This window comes from Bos indicus x Bos taurus, chromosome 3 (genome assembly GCF_003369695.1).
Source record: "Bos indicus x Bos taurus breed Angus x Brahman F1 hybrid chromosome 3, Bos_hybrid_MaternalHap_v2.0, whole genome shotgun sequence".
Lineage (NCBI taxonomy): Eukaryota > Metazoa > Chordata > Mammalia > Artiodactyla > Bovidae > Bos > Bos indicus x Bos taurus.
In genome coordinates, this window is record NC_040078.1 from 25,903,190 (window position 1) to 25,923,345 (window position 20,156).

The 20,156-nt window shown below is 35.7% G+C and overlaps 1 protein-coding gene across 2 annotated transcripts in view; it reads right to left on the minus strand.

The window, feature by feature from the left end:
• Window positions 1–20,156, minus strand: part of MAN1A2 (mannosidase alpha class 1A member 2) — a 152,798-nt gene that overhangs the window by 40,952 nt on the left and 91,690 nt on the right. For both annotated transcript variants that reach the window (XM_027535743.1, XM_027535737.1), the window contains 3 exons: window positions 17,629–17,752; window positions 12,083–12,176; window positions 2,753–2,868 (listed from right to left, as the gene is read on the minus strand). In XM_027535743.1, the coding sequence (XP_027391544.1) occupies window positions 2,753–2,868; window positions 12,083–12,176; window positions 17,629–17,752 (334 nt within the window). The remainder of the gene's footprint in view (window positions 1–2,752; window positions 2,869–12,082; window positions 12,177–17,628; window positions 17,753–20,156) is intronic.

The following is a 20,156-nucleotide window of genomic DNA, read 5'->3' on the forward strand; positions in this document are numbered from 1 at the left end:
TGAAAAATTAGTTTTTATAATGAAGATTATTTCCTTTTAAATACAAGGACAATGTTTTTTTAATCTTTCTGGACCTCACGGTATCCAGCATGTTTTCCATATATAAAGTGAAAGTGAAAGTCGCTCAGTTGTACCTGACTCTTTGCGAGCCCATGGACTATACAGTCCATGGAATTCTCCAGGCCAGAATACTGGAGTGGATAGCCTATCCCTTTCTCCAGTGGATCTTGCCAACCCAGGAATCGAATTGGAGTCTCCTGCATTGCAGGCGGATTCTTTACCAACTTAGCTACGAGTGAAGCCTCTGTGTGTGTGTGTGTATTTATGGCACCCAATAAATGCCTAAAGGACAATATCCATAGTTTAGATTCTAAATCTTTGTGTGATATTTGTATCACTTTATTTCTGCTCATCACAGTAACATAGTATATTAGATTTATAGTAATATAAATATATTTATAGTAATTTATAGTTAATTACTATTTATAGTAATATAAATCTTACTATGTTATGAGTAAAAGATTTCTAAACATATCCCCATTGGCCTACTGGGATTAAAGTAGAAGGTGGGTAAAGACAGGACTTTTTACCAACAATTCTCTTACAGACTCCTAAAACTTCTTGCACAGCTCCCTTTTCTCTAAAAATGTGACAAAAGCCTAAGAGTTCAATTTAAAAGTTAACTGCCATTCAGAAGTTTGACATTTTTTGAACAAGTCTGAGCAAGAAAGTAATGCTCCAAAAGGACTGAATAAAAGGTATAGTTTTTGCTATTTCAAATAAAGACTAAATATAAACTTGATCAGAATATAAAATCTATAATACACAATTTTTAAAAAGAAAGCTAAGATATAAGAACCAGGGATATGGATACTTGTAAGTGTAGAGGAAGGCCAGATGAGGATGGAATAATTTAAATACACTAGTTTAGAAAGACAAATTTACAAATGACTTATCTTAAATTAGAATGAATCTTAAAATTCATAATCATTCCTATCTCCTCCATGCATACAACATGTCATTAATTTTACTATCTGTATATACTCTATCTTCTAACATAATTCTGTTATCAAAGATAATTAACATTGCAAAAACTGCATACATGTCTCAAAATGAAAGTTAGCTAACTGGTTATTTCATAGGTGCCAATTTTCAAACTAAGGACTAATAAAAACAGGATACAGAAAACAAATATAGAAAGAAAATTAGGACACATAACTCATATAGCAGATGATTCATGGGAAATAAATTTTAATTTATGAGATTAACTTTCAAAACAGGCATCATGCTTTTAAAAGTATTAATATATATAATTTTAAAACAATGACAAATATGTTCTTTTCCCTGTAGGAAAAATTATTAAAAATAAAAGAGAAAATGTTTTCAGGTTTAAATTATTACAAGAAAACAGCAAACTATGAAGAAAAAATGATTACACAATATACGATATGTCACACTTTATCAAAAATAAAAATATTAAATACACTCATTTATCAAGTACTTACTGAATACCTATTGTTTCAGGTCATGCAAGACAGTAATAAATGTCTGTCTTCAAAGAAGCCACAATCCAGTGGGACTGATACAGGTGGCTATTTTCAACACTGTGATACTAAAAATACTACATTCTTCCTAGACATTAACTTTTCCTGCATCATAAAAATTTCCAGGTTTAAAGTTTAATAACAGAATAAAATTCTTCAACTTTTCAAAATGTAAGTCTTCATAAAGAATTTTAGAAGTCACCTACTAAAGTACAGATTCCCGATTATAGTTTAGTTCATTTTCTTAGTCAACACACTCCTTCAAGAAACATTTATACCTACGGTAGGCAAACCAGTACAATGCAACATATCAGTTCAACTCCTGTGTGTTTTTATAAAACTACAGAGATTAGTTCCTTAAAAAGTGAGGATATATATGGTTAATAAGATCCTTGGTTTAACTTAAAGACAAAAGAACTATAACTCTAAGTATGGGTCATTGACTACAGTCAGAATGGTGTTGCTGTGTATAAAATATACAACTTTTAAAAGTGATTAAATTATTAAAGGAATATGGGTTTATACTAGATCAGAAGCAAATAATTTACAAAGTGACTAACACTTGGAAATACCACATATAAGTGTTTCCAAGAATGAAATCTGTCCCGATTTTAAATTGCCACAACACTGTAGCACAAGGTTACATAAATATAAAACAATATAGAAGAGGAGTTAAGAGTACAGGCTCTGGACCTAGACTGTTCAGATATGGGTTCCATTACTAACTAAGCTATGCAAGCTTTACTTCTCTGCACCTTGAGGTCTCATGAGTAAAACGGTAGAGAAGATTAAATGACTTCACATACGTGAAAGGAATCAGAACAGTGCAAACACTATAAAATGTAAAAAATACTATAAAAGTGTTTTGTCCTTACATACCTATACGGCTCTCAATGTGTAGGTTTAATTGGTCATTTGAAAATAGAAATGTTTATGGAAAAGTATGTTAAGTCATAAGTTTTTCCAGGCTCTGCAGAAAATAGCTACAAATAACTGAAATAAATTTTCATACATAAATATGCTACACTAAATTCTTCAACAATTAAAGTGTTACAATAAAGGAAAACAATATATGACTATTATATTGAAATACTAACAAACTCTAAGTGAATGTAAATAATAATATATGTACAGGATGTTCATCAATTTCTATCAAATACATAATATATTTGAGATGTTAAGCAGGTAAATGTTCCGATAATAATTACCTCAACAGCATCGTCATACATTTTTCTGGCTTCATGGTCTGTTTTATCTGACATCAACCATGCTTTTAGTAAGTACTCATAAAAACTGTCTCCTAGCCCGCCAACTGATGTATGATCTGCAACAGAAAAAGGATGGAGGTGGAAAAAAGAGAAGATAGAGGACAAAAATAGTATTTTTTAATTACAATGACTATATTACATAGCAATAATTTGAACATTATATTGACAGCCCTATTGCCAACATACTTCAAATTTAATCCAGTAGGACGGTACCATAATCACTCTTCTCTACATCTGAACCCAATTTTCTAGGAAATCTTTTTCTGCTGGATGTGATATTTTACATGGTTAGTAGTCTTTTTCAATTATTGATGAGTACGTGGAAGAACACCACTGATAGGAATGTAAAATGGTACATCCACTTTGGAAAACGATTTGGCAGTTTCTTTAAAAGATCAACATATATACCTCCCATAAAATACAAATATTCCACTCTTGGATTTTTACTCATGAGAAAAAAAGGACATACATCCACTAGAAGGCTTGTGTGTTCACAGCACTTTTTTGTAACAGCCCCAAAGTGAAAATAACCCAAACGTCCATCAACAGGTGAATGGATAAACAAATTGTGGTATTCCACAAAGTGGGATTATATTCAGAACTACTAATACACACAACATGGATGAAGCTCAAAATAATTATGCTGAGTTAAAGGAGCCAGAAAAAATGAAAGTACATATAAAGGACTGCATTTATAGAAGATTCTAAAAAATACAAACCTATCTATAATGATAGAAAGCAGATCACTGGTTGCTTGAGAAAGGAGCGAGAAGGGGAGTAACGAAAAAAAATCATAAAGGCATTATGAGGAAGTCTTTTGGGGTGAACATATGTTCATTATTTTGATGGTAGTGATACTTTTCTTAAGTTTATACTTATTTTAAAGCTTATTGAACTGTATACTTCAAATACATACAGCTTATTGTATGTCAATTTTACCTTAGTAAAACTGTTTTTACAAAAGCAAGTAAACAAAATAAAAAGGATATTTGGAATCAGTCCAAATCGATCAGTAATATCAACAAATTTAACTCGTTTTAATTCACCTTTTAAAATAAACTGAGACTCACTCTGCAATTTTTTTTAGTTCTATCTTCTTAATCTATATAAATACTTTTTACTAAAGACATACGTAAATACTAAAATTGTGCAGGAAATTAAAAAGAAATGGTGAAAAGACAGATGAGGATGGATAGGAGTTTTATACAGAAGATTTAAGGAGAGTAAAGAAAAAGAAAGTAAACTGATCAAAGTTAGAGCTGTCAGGGGTACTGGTGATCCAGTTACAATTGGAAATTATAAATTTGTAGTCATCTTAGTCGTTGAGTTGTGTCTGACTCTTTGCAAGCCTGCCAGGTTCCTCTGTACATGGGATTTTCCAAGCAAGAATACTGGAGTGGGTTGCCATTTCCTTTTCCAGGGGCTCTTCCTGACCCAGGGATTGAACCCAGGTCTCCTGCATTGCAGGTAGGTTTACTGTCCGAGCCACTAGGGCCCAGTTTTGTTATAAATTTGTAGTGACTTTAACCTTTATTATTGATGATTTTCATGAGCAATGCTCAGCTGACTATAGATGAATGGAAAAGGTACATGGCTGAGTTGATACAAGCATTGGATTTGTAGGACAGATAACACAGAAGACTAAAGGTATTCTCACATTGGTTCAGATACTACGCAGTCTAGGCTGGATAGGAAAGGAAGCAACAGGTGATCTTTATTTCACTGTTCACCTATTGCACCCAGCCAGTAAAATATCAGCTGACCTGAGAGTCGGGAATACCAGACCACCTGACCTGCCTCTTGAGAAACCTATATGCAGGTCAGGAAGCAACAGTTAGAACTGGACATGGAACAACAGACTGGTTCCAAATAGGAAAAGGAGTACGTCAAGGCTGTATACCGTCACCTTGCTTATTTAACTTATATCCAGAGTGCATCATGAGAAACGCTGGGCTGGAAGAAGCACAAGGTGGGATCAAGATTGCCAGAAGAAATATCAATAACCTCAGATATGCAGATAACACCACCCTTATGGCAGAAAGTGAAGAGGAACTCAAAAGCCTCTTGGTGAAAGTGAAAGAGGAGAGTGAAAAAATTGGCTTAAAGCTCAACATTCAGAAAACGAAGATCATGGCATCTGGTCGCATCACTTCATGGCAAATAGATGGGGAAACAGTGGAAACGGTGTCAGACTTTATTTTTGGGGGCTCCAAAATCACTGCAGATGGTGACTGCAGCCATGAAATTAAAAGACGCTTACTCCTTGGAAGGAAAGTTATGACCAACCTAGATAGCATATTCAAAAGCAGAGACATTACTTTGCCAGCAAAGGTCTGTCTAGTCAAGGCTATGGTTTTTCCAGTGGTCATGTATGGATGTGAGAATTGGACTGTGAAGAAAGCTGAGCACTGAAGAATTGATGCTTTTGAACTGTGGTATTGGAGAAGACTCTTGAGAGTCCCTTGGACTGCAAGGAGATCCAACCAGTCCATTCTGAAGGAGATCAGCCCTGGGATTTCTTTGGAAGGAATGATGCTAAAGCTGAAACTTCAGTACTCTGGCCACCTCATGTGAAGAGTTGACTCATTGGAAAAGACTCTGATGCTGGGAGGGATTGGGGGCAGGAGAAGGGGACGACAGAGGATGAGATGGCTGGATGGCATCACTGACTCGATGGACGTGAGTCTGAGTGAACTCCGGGAGTTGGTGATGGACAGGGAGGCCTGGCGTGCTGCGATTCATGGGGTTGCAGAGATTTGGACATGACTGAGCGACTGAACTGAACTGAGAGTCTACTTTCACCATCAATGAGAACCTCTGCATTGCTTGTCAAGTTTTCTATGACCCCTTGATTTGTGATCTTTCCCATTCCCTAAAGCAGGGATTTTAAATCTCTTTTTCAAAAGACCTCTAAGGGACTTCTCTGGCAGTCTAGTGGTTAAGAATCTGTTTTGCAATGCAGGGGATGTGCATTTGATCCCTGGTTGTGGAACTAAGATCCCCGTGCCACGGAGCAACTAGGCCCGCGTGCTGCAACTACTGAGCCTGTGTGTTCTAGAGCTCATGTGCCACAACTTGAGAGTCCGTGCTCTGCAATGAAGATCTGCGTGCTGCAACATGGCAAACTAAATAAAGAATAATAATAAAAAAGACCTCCACAGCTCTACCTCTTCCTTAATCTCAGCAGACAAACAAAAGTTCAAATTCATAGAAAAACTACAGATCACTAACCCCCAAAATGCATCTTTCAACTATCTGTACCCCCATCTACTAATTTATCTGTTTCTTTTGCCTGTTAAAGAGGAAAAAATGTTCCTTCTCTACTCTTTGCACTCTACCTAGCTCTGAACACTAACCATTTCTGTTTCCTTTTCAGCAATCTCTCTCTTGGTTTATCTTTAACTTCTACCTGTCAACTGAAACTACCTCTTATTATTAACACCTTAAAATAATCTAATCTTTTCTGACTCTACCATAATCTTTTGGTTTGTTATCTATCAGGTATTTACTGAAAGGATGAAGAAAGAGAAGTCATGGATGAACTCTAGATTTCTTGCTGGGGCAAATGACTGAATGAACAGTGGCCCTCTTTCCTGAAATTGGGAATACTAGAGGGGGAAATGACTTAAAGTGGAAGGAGTCTGAATCTTGGGCATGATGAATCTGAGGGACTAAATGGATATCTAAATGGGTATAACAAACATGGAAATCCAGAGATAAGTTAGCAGTATACCTTTGGGAGTTATAAAATTGGGATTTATAAAAATGTATCTAAGCCATCATGGAGTTCACCCAGACAGCATGTAAGACATGATCAAAGGACACAAATGGTCCTTTGGAACATAACAGTTATAAAAGTAATTAAAATAATATGTAGGGCATTTTAAAATTTTGCACTTTTGCCTCACACATATATTTCTCAATATATTGTAGATCTAAGGATTAACAAATGAGCAGGAGAAGAAAACATAAAAAATTAAAGTAGATGAATTAATGAGAAAAACCTTGGAAAGGTAAATGTCTTGTCATCACAGTTTAGAGGCAATGATTTTTAGATATGTGAATTATTGCCAGGGTTTACAGATTTAGTTACAGGTTACTTAGGTTATAGGATGCAGTCCCAGTCCTGCCTAACAGGTTCTTATCAGCTCTTTTAGAATGTCATTTCAGTAGAGGTTTATATATTCAATAAATAAATTCACAGCAGAAGCCTGAGATCCTTAGTTAACTATGGAATTTATCGCCCAGTAGTCTGACTTTATTTGAACCACTAACCCATGCCCGCCTTGGTGTCAAATTTGATGTACCATGTCACTCCATGATCCGTTTTAAATTACCAATGGTTACATTTTCTGTCTTAACATAAAGTTAATGAGGTTCTAAGAAGCTAATTCTTGAAGTGTTCTTATAGGAAATTCTAGAATAAACAGATCTGTATCATATGCTTTATAGTTTATGAAGTATTTTTTATTTTTTTTTTATTTTTTAAATATATTCATTATCTCATAAATATGATTCACATAACTGTCTTAATAAAATAAGTACAAATAACAGATGAAGGAACAAAGGCATGAGGTTAATTAACTTATCTAAATTATTAGGCAGAAAAACCTGGATTAGTCTTTCAACTCCAAGTATTATACCCATTCTTACTTTTTTCATATTTTAAATCAGTAGTATGAAATTTAATGAATCAGTAATGATAAGTTTCCTATATCTTCTTCACTTAAGTCATTAAATGGCATAGGTTAAGTACTGTACATAGAAAACTAGTGAAAAAATGAAGCAAAAAACAAAAGATATTAATGATGTGCCTTTAAATCTAGGTTGCTTACTACATTCTTTTATATCTGTTGCTAAGTACTTTTCCTGGAGGTAATTACCATAATTCTTCTGTGATTGCTGTGTGCATGTCACAGACATTATCATTACTCTAATTATAATACAGTTAGCCAAAGCTGAATTGTTAAATTTCAGTTCAGTTCACTGTTTGTTTTGCAGACTATTTATAGTTATGACAGATGCCTACTGCTCAAAGATAATAATAGAATTTGATATACTTTTCAGAAGCTGATATGAAATATACAGAAATACTAAAAGGAACAAACTGGACAATTTAATAAGGACTGCAGCTGCTAAAGGGATATCAGGGTAGCTCCCCTAAAATTGTAAAGACCTCTTGCCAAAACAACCAGTGAATAGTTCTTTTTATAACATTCTCAAAATTAATAACTGCTGTGGGTGAAGAAATTCTAAAGAAGTAATCTGGATTCGTTTTGTGGGAAAAAAGCAAGTATGACTAAAAGAATTGTTTTTTACTGCAATTTTTACTATGGTAAATATATGCATATAACATGAATGTTGCCATTTTTACCATTTTTTAAGTGTACTATTCAGTAGCATTAATTACATTCACAATGTGGTACAAACATTGTCATTATTTCCAAAACTTTGTCATCATCCCAAACAGAAATGCTACACCTATTAAGCAATAACTCCATTCTCCTCTCAACCAAGCCCCTGACAACCCCCAATACACTTTCTGTCTCTCTAAATTTGACTACTCTAGCTATTTGATATAATTGGAATTATATAATATTTGTCATTTTGCAACTGGCTTTCATTTTAGATTAATATTTTCAAGGTTCATCTATGTTGTAGCATGTATAAGAACTTCATTCTTTTTTACAGTTAAAAAACATACCATTATATGTATATACCACATTTTATTTATCCATTTGAAGGATACTTTCCTGTTTCCACCGGTATTGTGAATAATGTTGCTGTGAACACTGGCATGCAAATATCTCTCTGTGTCTTTGTTTTCAAATCTTTTGGGTATCTATCTAGCAGTTGAATTGCTCGATCATATGGAATTTTATGCTTAACTTTCTGTGAAACCACCAAACTGTTTTTCACAGTGGCTATACCATTTTACATTCCCACTAGTAGCATGAGAGGGTCCCAATTTTTCCACATCCTCACCAACACTTATTATCTGTCCTTTTGATTACAATCTTCCTAGCAGGTGTGAAGTGATACCTCATTATGCTTTGATTTGCATTTTCCTAATGAATAATGATGTTGAGCATTTTTTTCATGTGTTTATTTTCCATTTGAATATCTTCTTTGGAGAAAACTTTATTCAAGTTCTTTATCCACTTTTTAATTGAGTGTTTGTCTTTTTGCTGTTGAGTTTGAACATGAGTTTGAGAAGTTCTTTATACATTCTGGATATTACACCCTTATCAGATATATGGTTTGCAAGTATTACTTATTAACAAATAAACTCTCATTCCGTGGGTTGTCTTTCAATCTCATAACAATATCCTTTGATGCACAAATGTTTCTAACTTTAATGAAATCCAATTTATTTTTTCTATTGCTGCCTGTACTGTTGAAGAAGTCACTGCCAAATCCAAGGTCATGAAGATTTGTCTTCCTAAAAGTTTTAAAGTTTTGGTTCTTAAATTTAGGGTCTTTGATGCATTTTGACTTAATTTTTGAATCTGGTATAAGGTAAGGGCCCAACTTCATTCTTTGTCATGTGGCTATCCAATTTTCACAATACCATTTGATGAAGAGAAAGAGTTATAATTTTAATTAAGATGCCATCAATGAGATACTTTGGTCATTTGAAAGGCTGGCAATTCTCAAACAGTGTTTTATTTTTCAGTATTCTAAGATTTTTGTGTACAAGAGAGCATCTTCTTCTTATTTAAAAATGCTTTTACTTCAAAAGTAACATATATCCATTATCAGATTAGGTTAACAGAGGTAAACAAAATTAGAAAATAAAAACAAACATTCAGGAAAAAAACACAGGGAACACTCTGGTTCCTATTTTTGTGGTGTTTGTTTTCTCTCTTTTCCTAAATATCTTTCTGCTGCTGCTGCTGCTGCTAAGTCGCTTCAGTCGTGTCTGACTCTGTGCGACCCCATAGACGGCAGCCCACCAGGCTCCCCTGTCCCCGGGATTCTCCGTGCAAGAATATTGGAGTGGGTTGCTGGTTCCTTCTCCAATGCATGCATGCATGCACGCTAAGTCGCTTCAGTCGTGTCCGACTCCGTGCAACCCCATAGACGGCAGCCCACTAGGCTCCCCTGTCCACGGGATTCTCCAGGCAAGAATACTGGAGTGGGCTGCCATTTCCTTCTCCCAAATATCTTTCTAGGTACTTCATATTCTATGTCAAGCATTCTAATAACATAACTTTTAATGTCTATATAGTATATCACACCTGGAGGGACTATAACTTAACCAAACCTCTTTCACAAGAAGTTTAAAAACTGCACTGTCCAATGTGGTAGGCTTTAGTCACAAATAGCTAATTAAATAGAACATTTTCTTCATCACAGAAAGTTCGTTCCATTGAAAAGGAGTCCTTTAGAATGTTTCCAAATTATCCCTATTTTATATATATATGTGTGTGTGTGTGTGTGTCTGTATACACACACACACACACACACACACAGAGGTCTGAAAATTTTTTGGAATAAATGTCTAGAAATGAGTCACTGCTTCAAAGGTCATACAAATTTTCGTATTTTCTGAAGCACTGGATATACTGGGATATGTCCATTCTGTTTATTAATTTAATAGAAAAAGAACAGTATCTTCTGTTTAAAAGCTTCACTGATTTGCTTAGGAACACAGTAAAGTGGAGAGACAGCAACAAAGGTCTCTGATGACCAAACTACGGAGATGCTACGAACATGGTACTAAACAGTCTTCTGTACATTCTACTAAAGCAGCACAGAAGGAGTGCACTGTCTCTATGTGTCACTTATCTTCGTTAGCACCACTCTTCGGATTAAATAGGAACATCTGTATTCTGTCCATTTGTGTTTTGCTCTTTCATAAACTAACTACAAGAGATTAGTTTCATGTTTTTCATGAAAACTTTATTTAATGTTTCTAAAAAATCAGTTCCTTCAAAGAACAGTTCTAAAACTCTAATGAGATATCATCACCCCCTTCACAAACAAAACACAGTCTCCTGAAACAGAGGAAATCACTTCTACCACAGTCTCACCTAACAACTGGTACATTTCCTTTACTACAACGTTTATTTCATTATATAAACCCTGCCTGCTAGCCCGAGAGTTGCCTGAATTCAAAATCCTATATATTCTTTCCCAATCTCCAGTCTCATCCAAAAGTCTGGTAAATAACAGACAGTGATGCTGTTGTTCACTCAGTCATGTCCGACTCTTTGTGACCCCATGGACTGTAGCACGCCAGGCTGCCCTGTCCTTCACCATTTCCCAGAGCTTGCTCAAACTCATGTCCAATGAGTCGGTGATGCTATCCAACCATCGCATCCTTTGTCGCCCCCTTCTCCTCCTGCCTTCAATCTTTCCAGTATCAGGGTCTTTTCTAATGAGTTGACTTATTGCATCAGGTGGCCAAAGTATTGGAGCTTCAGTTTCAGGATCAGTCCTTCCAATAAATATCCAGTACTGATTTCCTTTAGGATAGACTGATTTGATCTTGCAGTCCAAGGGACTCTCAAGAGTCTTCTTTAACAGTTTAACTGATGCTTTTGATGTTCAAAAGCATCAATTCTTTGGCACTCAGCCTTCTTTATGGCCCATGTCACACATCCATACAGGACTACCAGAAAAACCATAGCTTTGAATACATGGACCTTTGTTGGCAAAGAAATGTCTCTGCTTTGTAATATATTGTCTAGGTTTGTCATAGATGCTTGCTTTTCTTTCAAGGAGCAAGTGTCTTGTAATTTCACGGCTTTAGTCACCATCTGCAGTGATTTTGGAGCCCAAGAAAATAAAGTCTGTCACTGTTACCTTTTAAAATGAATGATCAGACGTAGCTTATCTAAGAGCAAGCACACTATCTTCCAGTCATTTAACACACACAACTCTTCTTCATATTACTTGACTAAATACTTATCTCAAGCAATGCTCTTATTTATACCAAGATATAGTTCACAAACAAGGGCTTAAAAGTATAACCCTTTGCAAATGCCACACTATATTTTAGCTAAGTACTTACACATACGTGAAATAAAATACTCTTGTGAGATGGGTTATTAATATCTCCATTTTAAATGTATAAAAACTGAAACTACAAGACATGAGAAACTTGCCACAGGTTACAGGACTAGCAGATCATAGGGTTATATACAATCTGGGGTTTCTAATACTACATGTAGTACTACTACATGTAGTGTACTTATCACTATGTCAAGCACAAGTTTTCAGACTATATTTCAACAGAGCATCAGTGGTAATAGAAATACTTACATTGACCCCAGCGACCTGTTCTTGGGTTCAAATAATTTGGATAAAGACCATTTGGACGATCCATTTTCTGAAGTAGTTTCCGAATGTGCATGACCTAAGCAAAAAAAAGAATGCAATCATGAAAAAAAATCACTAAAGTTTTATATTAATCTGGGCTTTGTTTTTTTTCTCTCACTCAGAACCTACATTCCTACCCCCCTACTGTGTGTGTGTGAGATAGACAATAAGGCTTCTCTTTTTTAAATGACTCATTATTTTTATAAGATAGAATATGAGCATTATTTAAAAATAATAAATAAGCAACAATAAAGCACAAAGAAAAAGGCATAGAAACCAATTTAAATTTCAACATTCTACTCTCCAGAAATATTCATCAGAAACACCACTGGTAAACATTATTCTAGACATATTCAATATGTACATAACTAAATGTTAAGAACAGAAACAATTTCATAAAAATATAATCATAATAGAACATTTGTAATAAAAAGTATGAACCACTCTGAAGTTAATAGATGAAAAAGTAAAACTAAATTGCTGAACTTTAAATATTGATCCCATAATAGACATCCTTAAATTCCCAGAATTCCTAAACTTCAATTCCTAAAAGATATTCCTTAAGTTAAGGGGAGAAAATCACGAAATACATTAAGAAGCTGGAGACTTTTCCAGGGACTTTATTTTGATTCATCTCTAGATTGGATGGTGGTTTTTTAAGTGCTTAAAAAAATTTTTTTTTAAAGCACAAACGTGTTCTTTTTTGTATTCTTGTTTCAGAATGTTATCATCACATCTGAATGATAACCTAGTTGGCATAAATGACTTGAGGAAACATTTTTTTATTCACAGGGCCTTATATATACACTTCACTATTTTCTGGACTTGAGCATAGCACCAACCCTTTAACTCACAGTTTCCAATCTTTTATTCAACTGGATTCTGTCATCACGGAGTTTTAGGAATTGGCTCAGGGATGCTTATTACTTGTGTTCTTACATCTTTGAGACCAAATCTAGGTACAACAATCTCAATCTGAATAATTCCATGAACCAGGTTTAGTCAGTTCTCTCGCCTTCTGAAAATTATGCATACATTGAATCCCCTCTGCTTCTTTTCCACATCTATCATTTCCTTTGCAAACCTTACCTATCTTTTAATTTCCATGTTCACTAGCTTGTCTCCATTTTGCCTTCCAAGTCTCTCACTATGTTTTGAAGGCGTTCTTTGTATTGCTTCCATTTTGTCCTTCATTTTGACTATAACTTAATTTTTTATTACACTCTATTACTGATATGGCATCTTATTATCTCTGCATACCTGTATCTCTGTTTATATTCTGGTTTCACATAAATGAGAGCCTCATTATCTTCTCTCTCATGGTGATGCTTGGTCAGGTCTTCAATTGTTGTTTTCTGATAACTATCTTTTGACCATCATTTATTTTTCACATTCCTTCCCCTTTTTTCTGGTAATATTTTTGTATAAATTCTATATGTGTTCTTTTTTGATGACTTATTACTATTTTTCTTGAACCAGCAATTCACAAGAGTTTTGACATAAAAGGATAAGTAAAGTCCAGATGTGAATGTGGTTTCTTAAGCCTTTGCTTCTCATCAGGCAACTGAAACCAGCAATGCAGCACTAGAGAATCACTGTCATTCATTACTCTTCTGTCACTAAAGTATACAACTACAAATACAGCTTGTCAGTGAGATCCTGAACTGAATTGTTTTTCCAGGTTCTCAACACATCATATTTAGTGGGGTCCAAAGAAGAGTCTACATCAGTCTGTAGTCTGTTCCCACGGCTGCTAATGAGGATTTGGTTTTGTACCTCAAGATGTATCACTTACTTTAAAGAACTTTTCTATGAGCTTTTATTTTTGAAAGCTACAGCCACCAATATCCTCTCCTCAGCTACGCAAACCACGCTCTGACCTTGATTGCTTATGCCAACCTTTCTTCCTATTCTGTGACATGAAATATTAAGTATCTCAATTTTGTTAAAAACAAGTTAATAGTTCCATTTCTCCTTTTGTTGTTTTCAGGTGATTTCTATGTGTTAGGTTAAGATTTCTCCACTTAAGAAATATCATATGCTAGATTATCTCTGTTTTACAAATTTATCTTTTTAAAAAGTCTCTTTATGTTTTTCCTTATTTTCACAATGATTATCTTTTGGCCTTTATTTCATGCCAATGATTCAGTTTTCAACTATGTACAGGTTACTTGTTATTTTTCATTTATTTTACAGAAATATGTAAGGTCTCAATTTGCTTTTTTAGCTCTACTATCTTACTGTATTATTTTATTTTTGGTTTTGTAAAATCTCAAGCTGAGCTCTTTGTCTCTTACATGCGCTCTACCACCCTGCTCTTGTTTCCCGCAGTATGTCTGCATAATTGCCATGCTTTCTCTTTCATCTCGTTCATGTTTAACTGGGTCAGCTCTGACCTGAACTTCGGATTGATACAGTGGAGCTGAACAGTCCTCAAATTCCTTCCTGTTGTGTGTATGTGGTGGGGGGTGGGGGTGGGGCAGGGGGAGGTGCATCTCCCCTCCAGGATACACTAAGATTTGGAATACTAGTGTACTAGCTCATTTCCTGAGGCCTAAGTGCTCATGGAGGATGGAGGGTGAGAACACATTTGGAGCTGTGGGCAGTTGTATACTATGGCACTGGTCTCCCTTGTAAGATTAACAGAGAATATCAGGAATTTATTGACTTTCTTTCTCTGCCCAGTAAGGATTCAGGATAGGGCAAGAGACAGACTTAAGATATCACAGCAGAAATCTTCTATTTTTTATGGCTATCACGTTTATGACATAAGGTTTCAGCCTTTCTTTCTTTCATTGTTACTGATTAATTTTTGCTGGTCTTTATTATTTGTCTTGTTATTGCTAATTTAATCAAGAAAGGGAAAATTCTGTGATTTGGCTCACTTTTGCCATCTTTCAGAAGAATCTGAAAATTCTTTTGACTGATAAAATATTTCATACACAGAAAGGACTATATAGAGAGATTCTAGTCATATTCAATTTAAGAAATACAACACAACATAACGTTTGCTATTCTGTTTACCATTACACATTCACATATCACTGACTTTTTCTGAGATGTGGTCACAGTCTTAAATTTTACATTCGTTATTACCTTGATTCTATTAAAATCACTTTTGAACCCCTAAACAATATTCTCTTCAGCTCTGCTTCTTTTGAATTTTTTAAGAATTGTATTATATATACTCTTTTGATTAATGAATGTGACCATAATTAATTTATTTTCACTGCTGTATTGAATCTTATCATATAAACTGCTAATACAAACAATGATTTTATATGTATGATGTAAATGTACATACCAAAGACTGGAATTATTGGGCCATAGAGTATATGTATTTTCAGCTTTACTAGATTTTGTATTTTAAATTTAAGTCTTTAATGCTCCTAGAATCATTATCATCTACAAAGGTACCACTGTCACACTTCCACATATATGTCGGGCTGTTTAAGGGCTATTTATTCTTTTTATCCGGAGAAGGCGATGGCACCCAACTCCAGTACTCTTGCCTGGAAAATCCCATGGGCGGAGGAGCCTGGTAGGCTGCAGTCCATGGGGTCACTAAGAGTTGGACACAACTGAGCGACTTCACTTTCACTTTTCACTTTCATGCGTTGGAGAAGGAAATGGCAACCCACTCCAGTGTTCTTGCCTGGAGAATCCCAGGGACGGGGGAGCCTGGTAGGCTGCTGTCAATGGGGTCTCACAGAGTCAGACACGACTAAAGTGACTTAGCAGCAGTAGCCTTCTGTTTATCAGTTTTACTTGTCTCAATGCACCAACACTAATATTGGTAGTGTTGATAACTGAGTAATACAAACCCACCCATCATGTTTTTCTTCAGAAGTATTTTGAATGTTTCTTTCCTGTTTAAATTCTAGAAATGTCTAGTCAAGTTTCATTTAAAAAAAAAAAAAAAAAGGCACCGAGTAACTGATTGGCATTCAATTGAGGCTATAGATAAATCTGGAGGTAACTGAAATTTGCATGTTTTCCTATATATGAATATAATACATCTCTCCATTTACTTAGGGCCAGCTCAATGTCATTTCGGAGAAGGCAATGGCAACCCACTCCAGTACTCTTGCCTGGAGAATCCCATGGACGGAGGAGCCCAGTAGGATCATGGGATCGCTAAGAGTCGGACACGACTAAGCGACTTCACTTTCACTTTTCAGTTTCCTGCATTGGAGAAGGCAATGGCAACCCACTCCAGTGTTCCTGCCTGGAGAATCCCAGGGACGGGGGAGCCTGGTGGCCTGCCATCTATGGGGTCGCACAGAGTCGGCCACAACTGAAGCGACTTAGCAGCAGTAGCAGCAGCAATGTCATTTAGTAGTTTTGAACTTTGCTTATCTGTTGTTAGATTTACTTGTGGAAAACTTATACTTTTGTTCCTACCACATAAGATATGTTTTTATAAGTGATACATTTTCGCCTGCTACAGCTGGTATAGAGAAATACTACTGATTTTTAATAGGTATATTGATCTTTTGGCTTCCCAGGTGGTGCTAGTGATAAAGAAACCGCCTGCCAATGAAAGTGATATAAGAAAGTGAAGTGAAAGGTGCTCAGTCATGTCTGACTCTGCGACTTCATGGGCTATACAGTCCATGGAATTCTCCAGGCCAGAATACTGGGGAGGATAGCCTTTCCCTTCTCTAGGGGATCTTCCCAACTCAACCCAGGGATCAAACCCAGCTTTCTCACATTTCAGGCAGATTCTTTACCAGCTAAGCCACAAGGGAAGCCCAAGAATACTGGAGTGGGTAGCCTATCCCTTCACCAGGGGATCTTCCCAACCCAGGAATTGAACCAGGGTCCCCTGCATTGAAGGTGGATTCTTTACCAACTGAGCTATTAGGGGGAGATATACGATCCCCTGGAGGAGGAAACAGCAACCCATTCCACTGTTCTTGCCTGGAGAATCCCATGGACACAGGAACCTGGCGGGCTACAATCCATGGAGTCGAAAAGAGTAGGACACGACTAAAGCGACTGAGCACAGCACATCATGTTGATCTTTTATTCAAAATATAAATTAAGCTCTTGTTTAATAATTTAAATGTGAAAGTGAAAGTCTTAGTTGCTCAGTCGTGTCCAACTCTTGCAACCTTATGGGTTGTAACCCGCAAGGTTCCTCTGATTATCTTAATATTTTAGGTAATCATTTAATCTGTGAGTAATTACTGTTTTCTTTCTCCTTTTTAATCTTTACCTTTTTGTTCACTCTGTCTTATTTTACCATACTGACTAGGAACTTCAGCACAATGCTAAATAGAGACTATAATGTAATTTCTTGAAAACTTACTAGTGATTATATCTTCTTAGATAACAGAAAATATATCAAATCTGTTCTAAATATAAGATACATTTCTTTACTATAATTTTTAAAAAGGCAAATATTTTCTAAGCATTAATCAAATCTTTGGGATAAAACCTAAAGGATTCTCTTATAACAAAGAAAAGAAAGCAAGAATACTAACCTTTTTGTAGTAAATTGGGTTTCCTGTCAAGTAGCTGAGGTGGACAAACTCCATATGTAGTGTGCCAAATTCAGCAAGAATGCTGCTTCCTGCAGATGCCCAGCCCCAGTTTCGTCCTACTCCACTGAATGAATGAAAAGGTAAAAGGAAACAGAATCGGGGAAAGACCAAAACATTTTTCAAAGAGTATATAACTTTTAAATAACTCTCTCAGCAATTATCGCAAACACAATAGATTATTGTACCTAAAATCTTACTATTTTAAAATTATTTTGAATAGAATATTCACATGTCCTAAAAATCAAAACAATATAAAAAGTATACGTTAAGTATTTCACCCCACTCTCATCTCTCTTCCCCTTACAGGCCCCAAATATAATCATTCATTAGCTTCTTATGTGTTAGCACAGAAATTTCTATGCATAAGTAAGCAATCCAAATACATATTCTTCTTTTCCCTTCTTTCTTAAAATACAGCAAAGTATACTTACTGCTCTGTATGTTAGATTTTAACTATTAAGATGTACCTCATTAGGCTTTCCAAAGTTTATAAACAAATTTCTTATATTTTTTACTTACAAATGCATAGAATTCCAAGACATTAACGATTTTCAATTGAAATGTCTCATCCACACAAAAATGTGTGAGAGCATTCTAAGTTGTTTCAAACCTTGAACGTACAACTCACATTTATTGTGCTGGGACCACTGATGTCACAGGACAGTATCATGACAAAGCACTGTCTTGCCTCCACTGCTGACAGTGTATGAAAACTACTACATTATAAAAAAGACTTTAATCAATCCTCTATTAGTGGTCCTCGGGCACATTTCTAGGATTTTTCTATTATGAAAACTTTTATAGTGAATAATCTTGTGTGTACTTCATTTGTGCAGATATATTTCTAGGATATCTTCTTTTTTTTTCCAAGGGTGCCTTATAAATTTTTTACTGGAAGCCAAACTATATAAATGAAAAGTACAGACTCTTTGGATGCTATCCTCTTTCCCAGAAGGTTAATCTTCCTCTGAAACATAGACTGAGTTACAGGCAGATAACCTTGGCTCTGAGCTTTGTTAAGGGTTAAAACTATTCTAGTTTTACCTGTACTTCCAGGAAGTGGCCCTATGGGATGTCAGCTGAAAGCCTGGGGTGTTTACCAAGGGCCCTTCACCATGGCAGCTTCAAATACTAACTCTGTCTCCTCAGTACCATGTACTTGCCAGTACCATACAGTTGTTAAACTTTCTTATTTATACCTACTTGTATACTGGCAATTCAATATGCTATGTTGTATTTATCTGTGTGGAGAAAACATTGAAATAGGTATCAGGATACCACTACCTTAAAGTTCTTTAATTTTTTGGTGCTATTTTTGCACTGTTTTTGAAATTATGAAAGGCAAATACCACTAACAGATTTTTCTGAAGCCAGACAAGAGAATCAAAGAAGAAATATGGATACAGTAACTACGTAGGAGAGTCATTCATTTCACAAATATAAAGTACCTATTCTTATCTGGGAGATGTAACAGTGAACTCAGAGGGTAAAACGTCTGTCTGCAATGCGGGAGACCTGGGTTCAATCCCTGGGTTGGGAAGATCCCCTGGAGAAGGAAATGGCAACCGACTCCAGTATTCTTGCCTGGAAAATCCCATGGATGTAGGAGCCTGGTAGGCTACAGATCATGGGGTCGCAAAGAGTCGGACACGACTAAGCGACTTCTCTCTTCTCTAACATATAACATTCCTGTTCCCATAATAAATGATAATTGTTATGAAGAAAATTAAACATAGAATACTGAGTTGAACAGAATACTGAGTACTAGCGATAGAGGAAGAGTTTAAAGATTTTATGTATAATGTTCAAAAAGTTTCTAAAATGACACAATTTAAACTGAGAACTGAATGATGAGAAGGAGCCAGTGATGAACAGATCTGGAAGAAGAGAATTCTCAGTAGAGGAAATAGCAGTTGGAATGGCCCTGAGGAAAAAACTTGGTTAGTGTGGCTAGATTGGAAATCAACCCTAAATATTCAATGCAAAGTCTGTTGCTGAAACTGACTTTGCTGAATATTTTGGTCACCTAATGCAAAGAGCCAACTCACTGGAAAAGACCCTGATTCTGGGACATATTTACGGCCAAAGGAGAAGTGGGTGGCAGAGGTTGAAATAGTTAGATAGCATCACCAATTCAATGGACATGAATTTAAGCAAATTCCAGAAGATAATAGAGGACAGAGGAGCCTGGCATGCTACACTGTATGAGGTCGCGAAGACCTGGCTGAACAACAGTAACAGTGTAGTTTGGCTGGAGCTCAGGAAGGAGAAATGATGATATAGGATGAGGCTAGAGAGCTGGGTATAATCTAGACCGTGTAGAAATTCTGTTGGCTATGGTGAAATTTTAAATTTAAGTATGAAGGAACATCATATACAATTTTAATGAATTAACATAATATTTAAAGGATAGAGCATACCATTTAGAAAGATTACCTAGGCATCAGCAAGGTGAATGGATTATAGCA